This window comes from Acomys minous (genome assembly GCF_964271855.1).
Source record: "Acomys minous genome assembly, chromosome: 4".
Taxonomy (NCBI): domain Eukaryota; kingdom Metazoa; phylum Chordata; class Mammalia; order Rodentia; family Muridae; genus Acomys; species Acomys minous.
In genome coordinates, this window is record NC_140486.1 from 34312348 (window position 1) to 34331249 (window position 18902).

Genomic DNA, 18902 nt, shown 5'->3' on the forward strand with positions numbered 1-18902 from the left:
GATGTAGGTGTTGGGAATGGTCTTCTGCAAGAACAGCTTGTGCTTTTAACCATGGAACCATCTCTCTAGTCCCAAAGTACACCAATTTATCACCTCACAGTTTGGGAGTTTGAGATGAAGTTGTTGGCCATGTTGGTTTCTTCTAAAGATATGATGGTGTTTATCCTTTGCTGTCTCCTAGGGTCTAGCTTTTACTGGAACACATTGGTTTCATGGTTTGTAGATATTTCCTCCACTAACACTGCCTTTATGGTTCCATGACACACCCTCTGTGTATATGGCTGTCTCTGTTGTTTATAGGGATACTAGTCACTGCATTAGGACTCAACCTCACGGCCCCACTTGGACTTGATATTATCTGTGAATATCTGATTTCCAAATAAGGAAATATTATTCCTACACTGAAATAGTAGGTCTTAGTAACTTCCTGGTGGAGACAAAATTCAGTTCCACATACCCAGGCTTACTAAGAGTGACTTCAGAAGGGTTGAGGTCTGCCATTTCTTGACAGTAACAATGGCTATGATGAGTTGGCAACAGTATTTGAAGAACAAGAAGGAGGAGGAGGAGGGGGAGGAGGAGGAGGAGGAGGAGGGGGAGGAGGAAGCAGCAGCAGCAGCAGCAGCAGCAGCAGCAGCAGCAGCAGCAGTAGGACTCAAGGCTATCTGTCCCCAGAGCTCACAGCAGGCAATGCTCATGTGTTTTCCAATCTTGTAAATTATTTCCCACCATGCGCTATCTGTTACTAATGTCCCATAGCCTAAAGGACACAGAGCTCTGTAGCTGTTTCATGGGACATCTCCACACATTTCTGGGTTTGCTCTCTTCCCTGAAGTACATAATCCACTAAAGATCACTGTCCACAAGAGCACTGCACATAGTTTACCTTGTCACTGGGCTAACAACATTTGTCCACAGCCTTTGGATTTCTGATAATTGAGTGACTGTTGTCTGTCAGTCTGTAAGGATATCTTATTCCAGGATAACAGTGAGTGGTCAGGACCTTGAAGTTCCAAGGTTCACCAATAAAAGTAGCTATGCAGCTCATGAAAAAAAAATTCAAAGTCTTTGGTATAAAAATTGAAATTAAAAAAATATCCATTATTTCTAGGTGTGAGATTTTAGGAAAAGCATTCTCTTGGGTAATATTAAAGTTCTTTGTGGGTGCATCAGTTCATTGCTGGAGGGAGTGGATGCTGCTGCAGCAGTTTTGGAAAGGCATAGGATAACATCTCTTTACATCCCCAAGGCTTTAGGGTTGAACCCAGGGCCTCTGCATCTACCACTGCATTAAAGTCCTAGTCCCTCTATTCATTTTCTTAAGTGCACAGCTTTTATTGTAATCATTTCCTTATTTAGAATTTATTTTCAGGAAGCTGTGTAAGTCCATAAAGACTCATGTAAGAGTCTGTTGACTGTGGAAAACTAACTTAGTGAATTATTAGGTTATTAACTAAAGCACACTTTTCCTCCAGCCATAGTGATACAATGAGATCTTGAGGCCTGCGCAGTTCACCTTTCACGGAGAAGTTTTCTTTAATCTTGAAGGTAATCTTTTATAATTTATGTTTAAATTTTTTATTTTCCAGGAAAAATTTAAACTCGTCAGATTACTTTAGATGCTGGCCTCATGAAGGCATAAGAGGCTTGCATCTCTGAGGCCAGAGAGGGCATATAGAGAGACAGGGGCTGCCTGAGCTCAGGGGAGGCACAGAGGCCACATCAGAGTGGTGCATGACTCATATCTGCAACCACTTAAGGTCTCTTAGCCATCCTGGCCCTTTCCCTCCACGTTAGTCAAATATAAATATTTTTTTTCCTCACTAAAGTCTGGTAGAGGGCTGGAGATATGGCCCAGTGGTTAAAAACATTGGCCTCTTTTTCAGGCTTAATTTCTAGGATCCACACAGTGACTTATAATTGTCTGCGACTCTAGTTCCAAGAGATCTGAGGACACCATCTTCTGGCTTCTGTGGGCAACAGGCACACACAAAGTGCACAGATAAAACATGCAAGCAAGATATTCCTGTATATAAAATAAAAATAATTTTTAAAAAACTAGAGTATATTTATCACCCACTGTACTTTATTGTACAGTACTATATTATACTATAAATATCACTATTAAAATGTACTTGTATATGCACATATATCTTAAAAATAAGATATTCTATTTTTCTTCTAAAATTTAGTTTAATGCTTAAAGTTTTTTTTCCTTCTAGTCTGTCTATTTTTTTTTAAATTTTGATTCCAATGATCAAGAAAACTTTTTCAGTATAGCAGCTGTTATTAGAGCTGTGAGATTTCTAAGGGCTAAAGTTGGTTCCTCAGACTAATGCCATAATTCTTTCTAGAATCCTACCTGATGTACTTGTATCCTTCCCATCTACTTTAAGTATTTATTTTCTGGTCATCCTCCCAAAATGCTTCCCTGACACCTGATAGGCAATGTGTACCAGTTTAATAATCAATGAAGGGAAGAACTGACTTTAATAAGTCACATTTAGGGGCTGGAGAGATGGCTCAGTGATTAAGAGCACTGTCTGCTCTTCCTGAGGTCCTGACTTCAATTCCCAGCAACCACATAGTGGCTCACAGCCATCTATAGTGAAATCTGGTGCCCTCTTCTGGCATTCAGGTGTACATGCAGGCAGAGCACTCACGTAAAATAAGTCACATTTATATTCTGAAATCTAATTAAAACTCGGCTTCATTACCCCCCCCCCCCCAATAAGTTGGCTGCTGCTGAATGCTAAGAAACTTATCTGCTGTTTCCAAAAGGCACTTTTTCCTTGTTGAGAAAACGGAAATGGAGGCCGTTGTTAGCCGTTTCCTCTCTCATACTCTGCATGATTCCCTTTACTAAGGCTGGAAGTCTGGAGGTGAGGCCTTCAAGCTGCCCAAGCCCTGATACAACATGTCTCTGAGGTGAACTGAATGTACACACACGCCCTCTTTACAAAGACTGTAATTCCCTGTTGGTGAACTTACTCTGTGCTTGGTTGTTTAATACCATTTTGCTATCGTAGAGCTGTTATGTTTAGCATGAACACAGGCTCTGCACACCTAGGATGGAGGAAGAAAAGATGAGAATGCCCGAGACTCCTTTTATAACTAGAATGGGGGGAGTTCTCCAAAGCCCTTAGCTGAGATGCAGGCACAACAAATACAAGTCAGACTTTGTGCTCCAGAAAACAAGTGTCCACTTACTCCTTCAGCTGCTTGGTCAGCTTTACCACTTGTGAGGCCAGTGACATGCAGGTCTCTACTACCACCAGGTACCGGGAGCATAGCGTGTGCCCGTGCCGCTCAGCACTCTGGGAAGGCTTTTCCCCAGCGTGGTTCTGCATAGTGACATTTGCTCCATACTCCACCAGGGTCTGTCAGAAAATACAAAAACATGTTATTATATCAGGTCTTTATTTATTAAACAGGGTGTGTGTGTGTGTGTGTGTGTGTGTGTGTGTGTGTGCACGTGCAGAGTCCAGAAGAGGGCAAGAGATTCCTCAGAGCTGGAGTTGTAGTTGTGAGTTGCTTAGTGTTGGTGCTACAAATTGAACTTGTGACCTCTGGAAGAACAGCAAGTACTCTTAATGGCTGAACCATCTTTCTAGCCCCAGGACTTCCTTCTAAATATTGTTTTTAAAAGACTATAACAGAGTGCTGGGTAGAATTTTTCTCCTTATTACAAAGCCAATTATCAGAGTCCATGGTGTTGGGTGAGAAACACCAGTTCAGAGAAGAGCATTTGTTAGTGATCTTCCTTGCTGATGTCCAAGGCTTCCCTCAGAGCCAACAAGGATGGGACAAGTTGATATTACCACATCCTCCCCAACCTTTAGGCTATGGTGGCAGGGGAAGAGGCCACCAAACCCTTTCTTTTATGAGACGAACAGTGCAATGCTTGTGGTATTTTGTCATTTTGATGGTTGGGGTTCCAAAAGAAAGCGTTCTTAAAGTCAGAGTTGCCTGTGGGATGTGGAGAATGGGATTCTGTCTGCTTGTTCTTCTTCTCTCGGGTTCTGGGAAAACACTTGCTAAGGGCTTGCTAGGCATACCAAATCAGGAATGACACACTAGATGTGTTAAAGGCTAACTAGTCATGTCTCTCATTTACGCTCGGAGTAGGGAGAAGAATGGCAATGCTCGAGTCAGATCTAATATTAAGGTTTAAAGCTGTTTTTGAGTAAAATTTAATAGCCAAAAGCAAGTGGAGAAGTTATGTATGGCATTTGGCCAAAGTACCTTGAACAGAGGAGAGCAGTATTTCACAGAGCGTGGCTGAAATTAATGACCTAAAAACATGACAGTTGTTTCATATTAATACTGTGATGTCGTTAGAGTCTGTAAGGAAGGTGTCACATGAATAGTAATGACATGCTGATCCATACATATTCTCTGATGACACGATGACACTGAAAACCTCAGCTTATTTTGGTAGTAATGATCCCCCCACCCCAATAAAAAAACAGTGCTTCTGTTTAATATCGTAGGCTGCTAGGCTCAGGTCATTAAAGAGCTTCATTTTCCTTTTAGGTTATGATTGCTTACCACGGAAGGTCAGCTTTCCATGAAGCCACTTCCTCCCCAATCTCAGGGTGTCACAGAGACCCTATCATCAAGAAGCTCCAAGAGACTCTATAAACACACACTGTTGTTTCTGCCCTTGACTCTGAACCCTGCAGCTTGCTCTTTGCTTCTCTCCTCAGCCCCCTTTTCACCCCATGAGGCCCTTTATTTTCTCTAGGCTCTCATTATTATCAATTTTTTAAATCTCACACACAGTAGATAGACTCTGTCTGAGTTATCCAAGTTTCCATGGTACCTGGTGCCAAAAACATCGTCTGTGGGAAGTGGACTGATAAATGCTCTGGAAGAACAGACTACTTCTCCTCATCTATTAAAAAGAAAACATCTAAATTTTAACTAGAAATAGTAGCATCACCTGGGTTTCTTCAGGATTCAGTCGTCACTTACTAGTTTATGGAACAGTTATTTCAGGATTATTAGGCATTGTTTCATCAAATGAGAAGGTCTATCTTTTTTTTTGTTGTTGTAAATCTTCATTCAGTTGCCTTTTTTTCCCACAGAAAAACACCACCATTCTTTTAATCATTTTGCATATATTGAAAAGAAATTTGACTTTCCATCCATTCTACACTTTCCTACTTATCACTCCTTTGGTGAATTAGGAAACACAATTTCCAACCCCAGTGGGAGGACATCCAGATACTCTGAATATTCCCTCTCTAGTTAGCTCTCCAAGGCGCAGACGTGTGAATGCTGTCCTCTAGTGAGCTTCCTGGTATTCTTGGGTTTGTTGTTTTGTTTTCCTTTTATTAATCTCTTCACTTTTATAGTCATGGCTTTGGCATACATTGCCATGTGATTTTCTGAGCAGCTGGCTCTCCCTGCCTAGGGCTCTGTCTTAGATGTAGTCTTCCCTTCCTGCACTTCCTGCAGAGGCCCTACACCCACGAGTGCTCACCTTGTGACTTGGGTCAGTGGCCATCATTCCCCCCTCCCCCCCCCCCCCCCGACCTGCTTAATAATCTCCACCTATCATCGTGCATGGAGAACATGAGACTGTTCAGAAAGGCGTGTTGGGCTAGAAGTCTGAGGCTTCTGGAGGCTCTTTGGTGGAACCAAGGCCTATAAGGCGCTGCCTAGTCGGCTGAAGGCCCAGGGAGTCAGTTGCCTAGCCTCTGGGCATTTTGAATGCTTTTGTGAAGCTCAGCCCAGCTTCCCACCCCCTACTCTACACTATAAAAGCTGATTTAGGACAGGCATTTCCCCCAAAGAATGAAATTCCTTCTCTTTCTTCTCTCCACTCCCTTCATTTCCCTGTTTTATTTCTCCTGAGCGGGGGAAGCGGCAGGCTGTGCACCTGTATGCATCCAAGGTAGCCATGCTGTGAGGCCACGTGAACAGCGCTGTTGCCTTCCTGGTCCACTTCATCCAGTGAGATGCCTTGTTCTTGCATGAACTGAAGAAGCCACAGAAGAATCTTCTCCTAGAAACGCAAGAGAACTTGGACTTAGTGGGCTGCTGCGCAGAGGAGTGGACTATGAAGACACAAGGAGACAGCGTTATAACTAGCAGCGTGTAAGAGCCAACATTGCTTATCATATTCAAAGGAGATTTCCATTGAGTATGCCCAGAAAAGCTACGGCTCTGACTGAAATGAGAAAGAGGGTCACAGAGAGGGTTCCCGAAAGCAGGCCGTCACCTGGGAAATGTTCTTGTTACTTTTGCTACCCAAGGGGAAAAAAGGTTTCCATAAAGTCTCTGTCCGCGCAGCCACACAGTTAGACAGATCTGAAGTGGGGACCCGAATCCGGGTTTTTTGATTTTAAGTCTCTTTAAGGCAATACTTTCTGCTAAGCTGCCCATAGGCTTCAAGCCGCTCTCCGCAAGGCTTTAGACTACGGAGACAACTCAATTCACTTTTAAATTGATATTCCTAATCCACGGCCCCTAATCCTGAACATCCTGCAGCCTCACAGGCTGAACAGGAATCCACACAGTAAGCTGTCAAGTACAAGTAACCTCAATGAGCTAAAGTAGGAACGTCTTTTTGTCTCCGACCAAATGCTGGCGGTATTTTAAAAGTATTACTTTTCCCCCTTCATGTTTAAAGGGAAGGGACTGAAGGCGCAGAGACCACATCTCTCAAAAGCAAAGCCATAGAGCCAGCAGTCAGGGTGCCTCAGCACAGTCTGTTTGCAGTTTACCCACTGACTGTTTTGTGGTATTTTCATGTCATGGCTTTTGGAGAAAGCAAGGAGATGGAGTTTCACTGTTTTAAAATAGACGAATTAAATATAAAGTTAAAAGAAACGAGAGGGGTTAAGAACAACAGCATGAAGCTTAGTGGGCGGAATGTGACATTTAAAAGAATGATCATGTGTTCAAAATAGCCTCGAACTTCATCTTTCTTAACCTTTTAAAGACCCCCCCACCCTCACCCTCTGTTATTTGCTCAGACTGGTCATGAACTTTTTATACATTTTTTTGGATTAAATTTGCCTTTATCTTCTGAACATGCCAGCTAATCTGCTAAAGGAATGTTGGATGCAAACAGCTAGCTCCTTTCATGTTTTCCTCTCTGCTGGTGAATAGGGCACTGTTTACAAAGGTATCTGAGACATGAGGACAGACGGAATGTTCTTACCACACTCTGTCCAAGTGAGCAAGCTGGAGTGAGACCTTTCAAAAGCAAGATGAGAAAAACGCAACTGATCCCTACATCCGGGCAACTGGGAGATCAGGATGAATACTAGCTGCAGATGGAGGTGACCTTTGTAGAGGGTCAAGGGAGGTTTTCAAGGGTCCCCAGAAAATGAGTTGAGGCTGAGTCTAGAGACTCAGGTTGAGAATTAGAAATTAGAGAAAGCTTAACTCTCTTCTTCAAAGGCCAACTTATAGAAAATTGGAGTTGATGTTGGGACTAGAATGGGCAATATTTTCTCCTGCTTGGGGTATTAAAATGGCTGCCATACACTTCCTGGTTAACTAGGAGTAAAATATTGTATTTCTTTTACTTGGAAAGAGGCTACTGTGCTATTCAATCTTAGTTCTTTCAAAACTTCAACCAGATCCTGGTTCGGTTCCTAGCACCACACTGAATGGCTCACAACAGCCCATAACACTATCTCCAAATGATCTGACAGACTCTTCTTGCTTCCCTGGGCCTGAGAGTTCACATGGCTCTACCTCCTCCAAACACATACATGATACCATCTTTAAAAACTGTTGATAGATTGGGGCTTGGGACACAGAGGTAGGTGGATGTCTATGAGTTCAAGGCCAGCGCTGTCAACATAGCAAGTTCTATTACAGCCATAGCTACATAGAAAGACAATGTTTCCATAAACGAAACAAAAATAAAAACCAAGAAAAACAAAGTCTCAATGAGCAGAAGTGTATGAGGATTAAAGATATTACCAACTGACATGCTGTCAAGGGCTAAGGCCTAAGGAAACCCCAAGAGGGCAGACTGCAGTGTCTCTACAGATGAGAAAGACAGTCTCTTCAATAAGTCATTTTCAAGGTTGAAGTGACTTAGTTTGTTCCATGATAATGAAGATGGACTCTTAAAACTTCACATTGGAAAAGATTTTGGGGAATCATCTAACTCAATCTTTGCTTTATAAGTCAGAAAATCAGGGGCTGGAGAGGTGGCTCAGAGGTTAAGAGCACTGACTGTTCTGCTTTTCTTCCAAAGGTCCTGAGTTCAATTCCCAGCAACCACATGGTGGCTCACAGCCATCTATAATGTGATCTAATGCCCTCTTCTGGCCTTCAAACACTGTATACATAATAAATAAAACCTTTAAAAAAATAAGTCAGAAAATCATGTCATTGTCAGTGTTGCTAATTGCTGAGATGAAACTCCATGACCAAAGCAAGTTGGGATGCTTCCACTTTAGTCCATCACTGAGGAAGTCAGTACAGGAATCCAGGGCAGGAGCTGATGCACAGACCATGGAGGGGTGGTGCTTACTGACTTCCTTACCATGGTTCACTCAACCTGCTTTCTTATAGAATCCAGGACCACCAGCCCAGTGAAAGCACCACCCACAATTGGCTGGGCCCTCCCCTCATCAACTGCTAATTAAGAAAATGCCCAACTGCCAGACCCTACAGAGACATTTTTCAATTGAGGCTCCTTCCTCTCAGATGACTATAAGCTTGTGTCAAATTGGCATAAAACTGTCCAGGACAGAGGAGAACGCTGACTGATTTTTGCTGGCTTCCTTTTGCAACTAAAGGTCAAACGAGTTCAAGATATTTTGAGATGTCCTATTGTAAAATGTCCTGTCATGCAAAGCTTTGTATTTTTCAGATTTAATTGAATGTTCTAATGGGTGTGCCTATTCTACCTGCATAGACACACACTTTACTAAAATCATAGTGTTTTGACTTTTAGTAATGAGGTTGTCTTCAGTAGAATACTATACACACACACACACACACACACACACACACACACACACACACACGTAATCTGGGAGGACAAGGCACTTGAGGGCTGTGTGAGAAAAGAAAGTTGCCATGACTCCCAAGTGCTCTGAGCAGCACCAGCTGAACAGTTACAACAGTCGCTCACCTTTTCTTGTAGTGGCTGTTAGAGACCTTACCTAACGCTTGCACAGGGCAGAAACTCCTTACTGACTCAGAACAAGGTTTTGCCCAGCACCTCAAATTCTGTTTTATGTTTTCTGCAGCACAGTTCTTTCATATGAAATAAGATAATGGACCATGAAAAGGGGAGGAGGGCAAAAAGTCAAAGGGTCACAAACTATGTGAGAGTGGAATGGAAGATATTGGGGTAAGTTGGCTTAAGGTTAGGTGTGGGACTGGGGAAGGGGTGGGAAAAGAGACAACAAAATACTATTTTGAAAAAAGCACCATACAAAATCTAATTTTTAAAAGCTAATAAAAACTAAAATATATAACTGTGTTAAGAAGATAAGGCAATTGGCCTGTTTACTCATATCTTGTAAAGAAATAAAAATCTTTCCTGTCACATCATTTGGATGGGTACTACCCAAAGGGACAGGTGAGTGCATTAGGATTTCATGATATATGTAAAAATGGCCAGTTTCCATGATTTTCACATGAGATCTTTAATACCCATTATGAGAGAAACTGGACTCTGACTCTGGGGCTATAGAGATGCAGAGTCTTAGAAGAAGAAAATGGTGACTTATTTGACAAGTACATCAAATTATAACCAGGAGGGAGTGGCCATTTATCCTACCAAGAAGGCCCTCACTGAAGCATCAGGTACAAGACATGTAATGATGTCTACCTCCCCTCTGAGCCCTTTCTCTCCCCCTCCTCCCTCCCACCCATCCATCTCTGTGTATGTGCATCTCTGTCTGTCTGTCTGTCTGTCTGTCTGTCTCTCTCTCTCTCTGTCTCTCCCTCTCTGTCTGTCTCCGTGTGTATGTGTGTGTGTGTTTTCCTCCTCCCTCACAGGAGGAACTGAAGGAAGAGTGCAACATCAGATTTTCACATTGGGTTAAGCTGGATAAGCTTTCAGAGAACACTTAACGCAGTCACGTGGCTAGAGAAGCTTGTCTATATTACTTCTGTTTTGAAGAACAACTCTCCAGTAGAAAGTCTGTCCAGCCATCCACCAATTCACCCATCCACACATCTATGTATGCATTCAGTTTACATCTATGGGCCAAGCACTTCTCTCATAGACTGATTTCCTCTTCTGAGGATTTTCTGGAATTTGGATAACCTGTTTTAGCATTGCATATTAAGTGTTCCCAAAGGCAATGCAAGCTTTTAAAGAGGCAATTAATACACGTGATTTATAAGATGTGCTGAGCAAAGTCTAATAAAAGTTTAATTGAAATGTATGTCACAGTTTTATTGCTGGTATCAATAAAATCTCTACAGCTTCTTGGTGCAACCAGAAGGAGTCTGATTTGTTTGCAACAATAGATCATCAAATGAAATACAATATAATTTTAGAGATTTGTCCCATTTATCAAGATGTTAAAATGTAAAAAAAGTGGTCATCAATAATTTTATACCATTTGTTGTAAGGCAAATATAGGACATAGATAAGGCAGGATGTGGGGGGAAATGATGCATGTACGAATTGATTAGGCATATCAGTGCTATAATAACTCCTTGGTAAGTTTTTCTTATACTTTACTAAAACTAATATAAGTAAGTAAATTACATTGATAGCAACAAAATCAACAAATTGGAAGATGTCCAGTTGCCACAGCAGCCAACATGTATCTAGTGCGTACACTGGGTTCTCAGAATCTTTATGAGGAAAATTCTCATGTCATACAAATAAGGACACAGAGGCACAGGAGTTTTTTTTTTCTCTTCTCTAGTCTTGTTTTGAATTCCCCCTTTTATTCTTTCTACATGCGTGCCTGCAAAGCCACTGAGCTAGGACTAAAGACCATTCACCTGGCACTTGGGTGTTGGGGGATGCTTTGATATATTTTGATGTTAATTACTGCTTACTGTCTCTGCGACCAGTCTTTTGCTTATTAAAAAGCCATCCCACTTGGACAGGACAAAAGAGATAGGTGGGGCTAAAAAAAAGAAAGAAATTCTAAAAAAAAAAAAAAAAAAAAGACCATCACCATGGCGCACGTGCGCGCACACACACAAAACCTAAAATAAAATAAAAAGAGAAAGGCTGCCTTGGGTTAGATAAAAAAGAAGCACGTGGCCGGTGTGGACAAAGAATTCGGCCCAGATGAAGAACATTAACAAGTGTATGAGATTATGGATGGGAGGTAGCTTGATAAAAGTTATTGGAAGCAGATGGCATGAGATTAAGACAGGGAGTCCATGCCTCAGGCCCTACTGTAAAAAGTAGTTTAGAGGATTGATATCTACCCTGCCCAGGTTAACTAAGGCTATTTTAAAATATAACAAGTATCTGTGTCTTGACTGATTGCTAGCCAGGCCTACAGGTAATATAGATAATTTTAAAAAACAACACTTGGGCTCAGTTACCTTTGTGACTCTACTTTCTATCTCTGGAGCACAAATGCCCACCACTGCTCATTTCAGCAACAGCACTGATTCTAGCTGGCAGGCTCCCCTAGTGCCTTCAGGCTCAGCATCCACTCTGGTTGGCTGTCAGTCCGCCAGCCTTAGAGCTCTGGGTTAATTACACTTTTACAAGACCAGTGCTTGGGGTGCAGATTGACGCTAAAAAAGTTTTTTTTTTCCTGCCAGCTGTGGTGGTAAGCATCTGCAATGTCAGGCCTTGGGATGCTAAATTAGGAGGATCCTAAGCTCTCCATGATCCTATGTTACACACCAAGACTCATCAAAAACAACAAACAAACAAACAAACAAACAAAACCAAAATCAAAACAGAACAAGAACAAAGCACAAATAGATTTTTTTTTTTTACTTTTCTTTGATCTCTAACAACAGCACTTTCAGATTGTTTACTTATTCCTGCCTCATGACTGTGAAACAATCACTAACGTAACACTAAGGCCCAGGAGAGAATACATCTTGGATTAAAGTGAGTCACAGACCAGCGGCAGATGACGTCGAAGCATCCCCTCATCATCAGCATGCCCTTTGCTGCCTATGGCCATTTATAGGATTCTGTGAGCCTTTTCTCGCTTCAGAAAGAGCCTCTAAAATATACCAAACCTACTCAGGACCAAAATGTAAAATGAAGACTAGACACAGGTGCCCAGCATCATGAAAGTAAGTTGTTTTTGTAGACTATTTTGACCAAACATCCCATGAAAGACTCAAAAACCAAAGGAATCATAGATTTGATGTTGCCCATCACACGGCCCCCTGGACCAAGTACCAAGGCAGTAAGTACAGGCTGACACCTCCCATAGCAGCTGCACGTAGGGTATCTGCTGGGAGACCCTGAGCGCAACAACTTGACCCTTCATGTTTGAATAAAATGCTCAAGCCACATAGACATGGCTTTGAATCAGCACGGTTCGTTCTCAATCGTTTCGCCAGCAGCTTGCATATCGGGGAAGCAGAGCAGGCCTCTGCAAGGACACCTCTGGGCTGCTCCTCCCGTTCCCTCAAGGCTTTCACGTTCACTCTCCCTATAGCTAGTTGTGCTAGAGATGGCAAGGCAGTAAAATAATTGCACCCTCTGAGACTTCAAGTGTCAAGATGAGGAAAATCAATTCCTATCACCCAAAGATCTATCACTCCAGGAGTCCACGAAAACTGCTGGCCACTCTGTGGTACTGGAGTCTTTAAAGGTAATTTTTACAAGGAAAAGGACACAAATTGGGAGCCTGTTCTTTATGGATCTATAGAAGGGCAGAGAGCAAGTAGAGGGAACAGAGGGAACAATTTTCTGTGGTCGGTCCTGTCCTTTCCACAGGTATTTACTGAAGAAACAAAATCAGAACACACTCCAAGTGCCTGCCTGGCAGAGAAAGACTTGCATGTGCTGAATCCATTAGGAAACTGTTCAATAACAATCGTCCTTGTGGAAATATTAGCCTTGTAATGGTTCCAAGTTTAGCCGTTGTGCAGGTTATCTGTTACATAAGTGGCTGTGGCGGATGGAGGATGACACTGGACAGAATGGGCAGATCACATGTGCTTCTATATTTTCCAAGGGGTTAGATTGTTCTTTGACGGGGGCTACTGGACGGCCTCCATCAAATCTTCATTTTATGTCATAGAAACACACATCATCCTAGAACAACCTCAGGATGAACGCCAGCGTGAAGTCAATGCTTGAATGAGTCTGTTTGGATAGGTCACCGGACTCCGCGTTTTCCTAGATTTCAGCTCAGTAAGCAGCAGCTCACGCTGCCGTCTCACAAGGGGCACTTCCTTTTGTTCTATTCCAACAGTTTAAGAAATCTGAGAAACCTGCCTTGAGACTTGAACAAAGGAACTGGCATCTAGCTGACATTTCCCCGAAGAACGCCAAATACCCAGGCGTTTGCCCAGAGCCTTTCTTCTTTCTCCCCCTTCCGGGAGTCAGCTCTGCAGCCTTTCCACAAACACCCCCAAGAGCATAATTAGGCTTTGAATGAGCAAATGAAATCAGAATTCACATAGTTTAATACATTTGCTCAATACCAAAATGACTTCTGTTCTCCTCTCCAGTAAACATACAATGATAACATATTCTTAGTAAAGGTGTAATAATTGTCACTGGTTGTTTTATGACAGTGGGTGGGACTGGGAAGCACAATGCAAAAAATGATGTAATTCTAATATTTTGAAGACAGTGACTTATTCAAAATGTCAATGTTCTTCCTACTCTTTTTTTTTTAATTCCACACATTTAAACAGTTTTAATGGCCTATGTGAGGCACGCCAACTATCACCATGATAAGTAAAATCATAGAAAGTCACTTTTTGCTCTATCAATGACACTATAATAATCTGTACCAACCATTGGTACAGAGAGAGTCAAAGTAACTTTGCCCATGAACACACAGGACTAGAAATCTAGTCATTGCTCTTAATAGCCATTAGACAATGTTTACGCCACTTGTTTAAATTTCCTTCTTCAGTTTCTTCATCTATTGGAATAAGCAAGATTTTATAAGGTTGTTTTAAGAATCAGATAATTTATATAAGATCCAGTGGCACGGAGCTTGGCACACAAAGGAAACGTCTATGTGTGTGCCTGGCACATGAAGGACGTATGTATGCATATGTGTGTGGGTCTGTATATATTCTCCCTCACTCTCTCCCTTTCTTTAATTTATATGCGTGTTATATAAATTGAAATTGCTTTGGTAAAGAATAAACTTTCAGCAAATATGACTTCTACAAAAGAAATGCCAACCCAGGCATGATGGTGACACTTCTAATCTAATCTCAGGAGGCAGAGGCAGGATGGTCATTGAGACCTGCCTGCTGTGAGGTTCAGGATAGTCTAGACTACATAAAGACTCCTATCTCAAAAATTAAACAATAGCACAAAAAGGGAAGAAAGACTATGGTGGAAAAAAGAGCACAGTCTTTTATTGGCAACACTACAATTTACTGCGACTGGGAAAATCTCTCAAGCCAAAGAAGATCTTGTTAGATACATGAAAAGCAATTTTCTTTGTCACAATTTGATTAAATCTATTTTATTACTATGCTGATTTCTTTTTTTAAAGGTTGAGATTGGCATTTTGTGGTTTCAGTATTTTAAAAAGATAAATTATAGCTCTCACCCCCCATGAGAGGTAGAGACTATATAGGACTGAGATCTGTGTACTTCAACTAATAATGTTGGGATTTTTCTAACGTAGAAATGAACATTTTTGAGCCTATCGTTAGTATGTGTGTGTATGCGTGTGTGTGCCAGAAGGCATCTTTCTGCAGTCAGCCCTCTCCTTCCACATACACATGGGCTCTGGGGAACTGACCTAGGCCATTAGTGAGGGCTTTGCCCAGGGAGCATCTCACAGGCCCCTGCAGAGGTTAGCTCTGAGGAGCTTTACTTAACCATCTGCTCATCTTTGTTCCAGTGAGGCATCCTTTACTGATGCCTTATAAAGACCTGGGTGTTGGTTTTGTGCTCAACATATTATTAACATTTTTCTTTTTGGTAAATGTTAAAAATATTCATTATAAAAAAATAGAAAAATACCAAATAAAAAACTTTTAAAAAGCCAATTGTAGTTCCAGTCTTTACAAAAATGGCTGAAACTACATTGAGCTGTGTTTTCTCTAGTGTTACTTTCTGGTTCTTTTTCTACAAAATTTAAAGTTTGTATTAATTTACAGTGTAAGTTTTATATTATATACTTTATTAGCATTATGTAATTAACACTTCCCCCAAAATTCTATTATAGGAATATTTGTCCAAATATTTATATTTGGATGATGAATATTTATCACTATTTATCTAAACCCTTGCCTTGAGATGTCTAGTTTTTTAAACAATTCTTCACTACAATATTACAATAAATATCAATGTTCATAAAACTTTTGGATTTATTTATGATGTCATGTTTTGATTTTGATGATATAATAATAAAAAATAAATAGACATGTAAGAGAAGATACTAAGGAACTCCATACCTGTCCATAGCAACCCGCATAATGAATAAGGCTTGGGAAATCCTTGGAACAACTCAGTTCTGCAATGGCTTCTGTTTCACTCACCATCCAGCGTACACACTCCAACTGACCATTCTAGATTTTAAAAAGACAAAAATAAAAATTCAGGCTTACTAAGGTTCAGCAAATAGCACAAAGGTTGTAATTTTACCATGGGAAGATATATGGATTTTGGGCTTTGTATCTGGCTTGTGTTTACTTGAACTATGAACATAAGACTTGTTACATTCTTGCCCTGTGGTTTAGCTCTAAGTCGGTAGGGGAGTTTTTACTTGCATTGTCTTTATGATTCTAATCAGTGATATTGAAAATCATTCTGTGGAGCTTTGTGGTTAGTACCTACCTAGTGTGTGCAAGACCTTGGGTTTGACCCCTAGTACTATAAACAATGAATGAGTAGATGAAATTATCCTATTGAGGTATAATTTACATGCTCTAAAATTTATCTGTGAATGCAAAGTTTGATTAACTTTTAAATACATGCATATATGTACACACACACACACACACACACACACACACACACACACACACACACACATTACTCTAACTCCAATCAAATTAACAATGTTGTCAACACTCCGAAAAGCTTCTAGCACCCCATGGCTTTCATCCTCCTTATTCTGCCTCTGAGTAAAATAAGCTCAGACAAGATGAGCATGTTGTTGTTTGTTTCTGGCTTTTTTCATTTAGCACGTGATACACAGAGTTTATCCAAGCTACTACAGATATTTATTAATTTAAAATATTTTTTTGAAATTAAAATATAATCACGTGTTTTTATTTCTCTTGGATAGATACTTAGAATTAAACTTTCTTTCTTCATCCTTCATTCCTTCCTTTTTTTGAGACAAGATCTACCTAGTTCTGCCCATCCTGAATTTCACTCTGTAAACCAGGGTTGTTTCAAACTCACAGGCATCCTTCTACCTTCCACATGCTGGGATTCAAGGCATGCACTACCATGCCCAGCTCTAGAATTATAATTTCTAAGACTGTGGTAGGTGTATATTTAACCTTATGAAAAGCTGTCAAACTTGTTTCCAAATGGCAAACTACTTCACATTACCACAAACAGAAGTAGAACATTCATTCCACTTGTTCTATATTCGTCCAGAACCACACACAGTTTTACTGGCAATCAGTACCTGTCATCTAAAACATGTTATTTAGAGATATATTTACTTTTATGTGTGTGAGTGTTTTGCCTGCATGTATTTCTGTGAACTACATGAGTGCTTGTTGCTCCAGGAGGCCAGAAGAGGGCGTTGGATCCCCCGGAACTGGAGTTACAGGTACAAGCAGCTGTCAGCTGTCCTGTGGGTGTTGGAAATCAAACCCTGGCTCTCTGGACACATGCCTTTATTGGTATGCTCTTAATCTCTGAGCCCTCTCTCCAGTCCCATTCACTTATAGCTTATAAGACAGAGCAACTACTTTTGAAATAAAACAGTCATATTTTCATGAAAATTGACATATTTGTATTTGAAATGACAATTCCTATTAAGTAATGAGGGTAAATATTTTAATTAGCAGAACAATCAAACATTTGAAAGGTGACAGTGTTCTTATAAAACAACTATTTGTTATTTGAATGTGATAAAATAATGCTACAAAACTCAGAAACTTGTAGAAGTTGCAGAATTTTTTTTTTTTTTTTAGAAAAAGGAAACTAAAATTATCCCTAGTTAGGATGAAGAAGGGCAGTGCAGTGGAAGGAGACAAGAAAATCAGCTGGGATTTTTATACGGACTTTTGTCTTATAATGTCATAAACAAGACATGGAAATAGTTAAAATGTAGTTCGTGCATATTGGGACAGTCTCTCTCTCTCTCTCTCTCTCTCTCTCTCTCTCTCTCTCTCTCTCTCTTCTCTCTCTCTCTTACACATACACACACACACACATATATACACTCACACACAGACAAATTTTCTCACACACACACACACACACTCATACTGGCTCACATACACATTCTATCTTACACATATACACACGACTCCCTCTCACACACTGACTCTCACACAACACTCTCACACACACACTCACACTGACTCACACACACTCACACACATATACACTCACACATACGGACTCACATATGCACTGATTCTCTCACACATGCTGATTCTTTCTCTTACAAAGATGCACACTGACTTTCACACTGATACTCACACACACCTGCACACACACACACACATGTTCATAGTTTCATACACTTGCAAAGACACATGCTATTCTGTCCTTGGAGGTACAGGAATGTGCTGCATGCCTGTGCATAGTATGAAGGTCCCATAGAAATCATAATTACAGCCAACAACAAACAGCTGTGCTACTGGTTTATCTATTTACTATACTAGACTGCTTTTCATTCTTTTAGCCCGCACTCCTCCTTATGACAAAGCATTTACTGTAAAGCAGGATGCTGGGTTGTGCCAGCAGTACCCACATGTGCTTCATGTTTGCCATCTCCTAACTGCGTTAACGCCACAGTACAGAGCTCTACCATGTTTATGTAAATATTCTCTGTGGTGGTTGTACAAGGACAAAACCATGGAAAAAGGCCTCTCAGAATGTGTCTTCATCATTACGTGACACATGCCTTTATTGGTATAACCAGGTAATGCGCTCCTTGCTGCCCTGAGGGCTAGTCTGTTTGGGGTGACTGACATCCTGGCTTCTGGCTCCGTTTGGCAGTGCACATTAGCAGCAGGAGACCAGAAAAACAGACATAGTTTGAGGTCCCTTTTGTTCTTGGTTCTTGAGCTGTGGTGCTGCCATGGGCTAGCCCAGTCCCTCCACTAGCCAAAGGTCAAAGTCAGCCATGCCTTTCAGATCAGCATTTTCTCTCAGGTTCTTGTGGCCACTCTTCATCCTGGTTCCAGTAACTGTGCCCAGGCTCTTTCCACATTAAACATTCAATTCATTCTCTCTAAATGAAGAGAGAAACGGGAGCCGTCTTGATCATACAAGGAGCAAGACAGTTTGTCGAAATTACTATTTATGCACAACATAGAAACGTGAGGCCATGCCTCTTGTTTTAGTGAACAGAGACACCTCCCTCTTCTTTCTTTCTTTCTGGCTAGTCAAGCTAAATTAAAGATTTTTTCCCCCTACTTTTTCATACGAGCAAATTTAGCTTTGTCTATTTTCTCTATTGTTCTTATAGTCTCGGTTCCACTTATCTGCGCTTCAAGTCCTGTTATTTCCTTTCTTTTGTTTGCTCTAGGTTAAGTTTGTCTTTCTTCTCCAGTTCCTACAGTGTATGTCTGAAACTTTCCTCCTTGCCCCGCCTCCTTTACATGCATGCCCCGCCTCCTTTACGTGC

At 41.0% G+C, this 18902-nt stretch overlaps 1 protein-coding gene across 8 annotated transcripts in view; it reads right to left on the reverse strand.

The window, feature by feature from the left end:
* SNCAIP (synuclein alpha interacting protein) overlaps positions 1 to 18902 on the reverse strand; it is a 138409-nt gene that overhangs the window by 13115 nt on the left and 106392 nt on the right. For all 8 annotated transcript variants that reach the window (XM_084779406.1, XM_084779405.1, XM_084779408.1 and 5 more), the window contains 3 exons: positions 15535 to 15648; positions 5888 to 6013; positions 3211 to 3380 (listed from right to left, as the gene is read on the reverse strand). In XM_084779406.1, coding sequence (XP_084635532.1) covers positions 3211 to 3380; positions 5888 to 6013; positions 15535 to 15648 — 410 coding nt within the window. The remainder of the gene's footprint in view (positions 1 to 3210; positions 3381 to 5887; positions 6014 to 15534; positions 15649 to 18902) is intronic.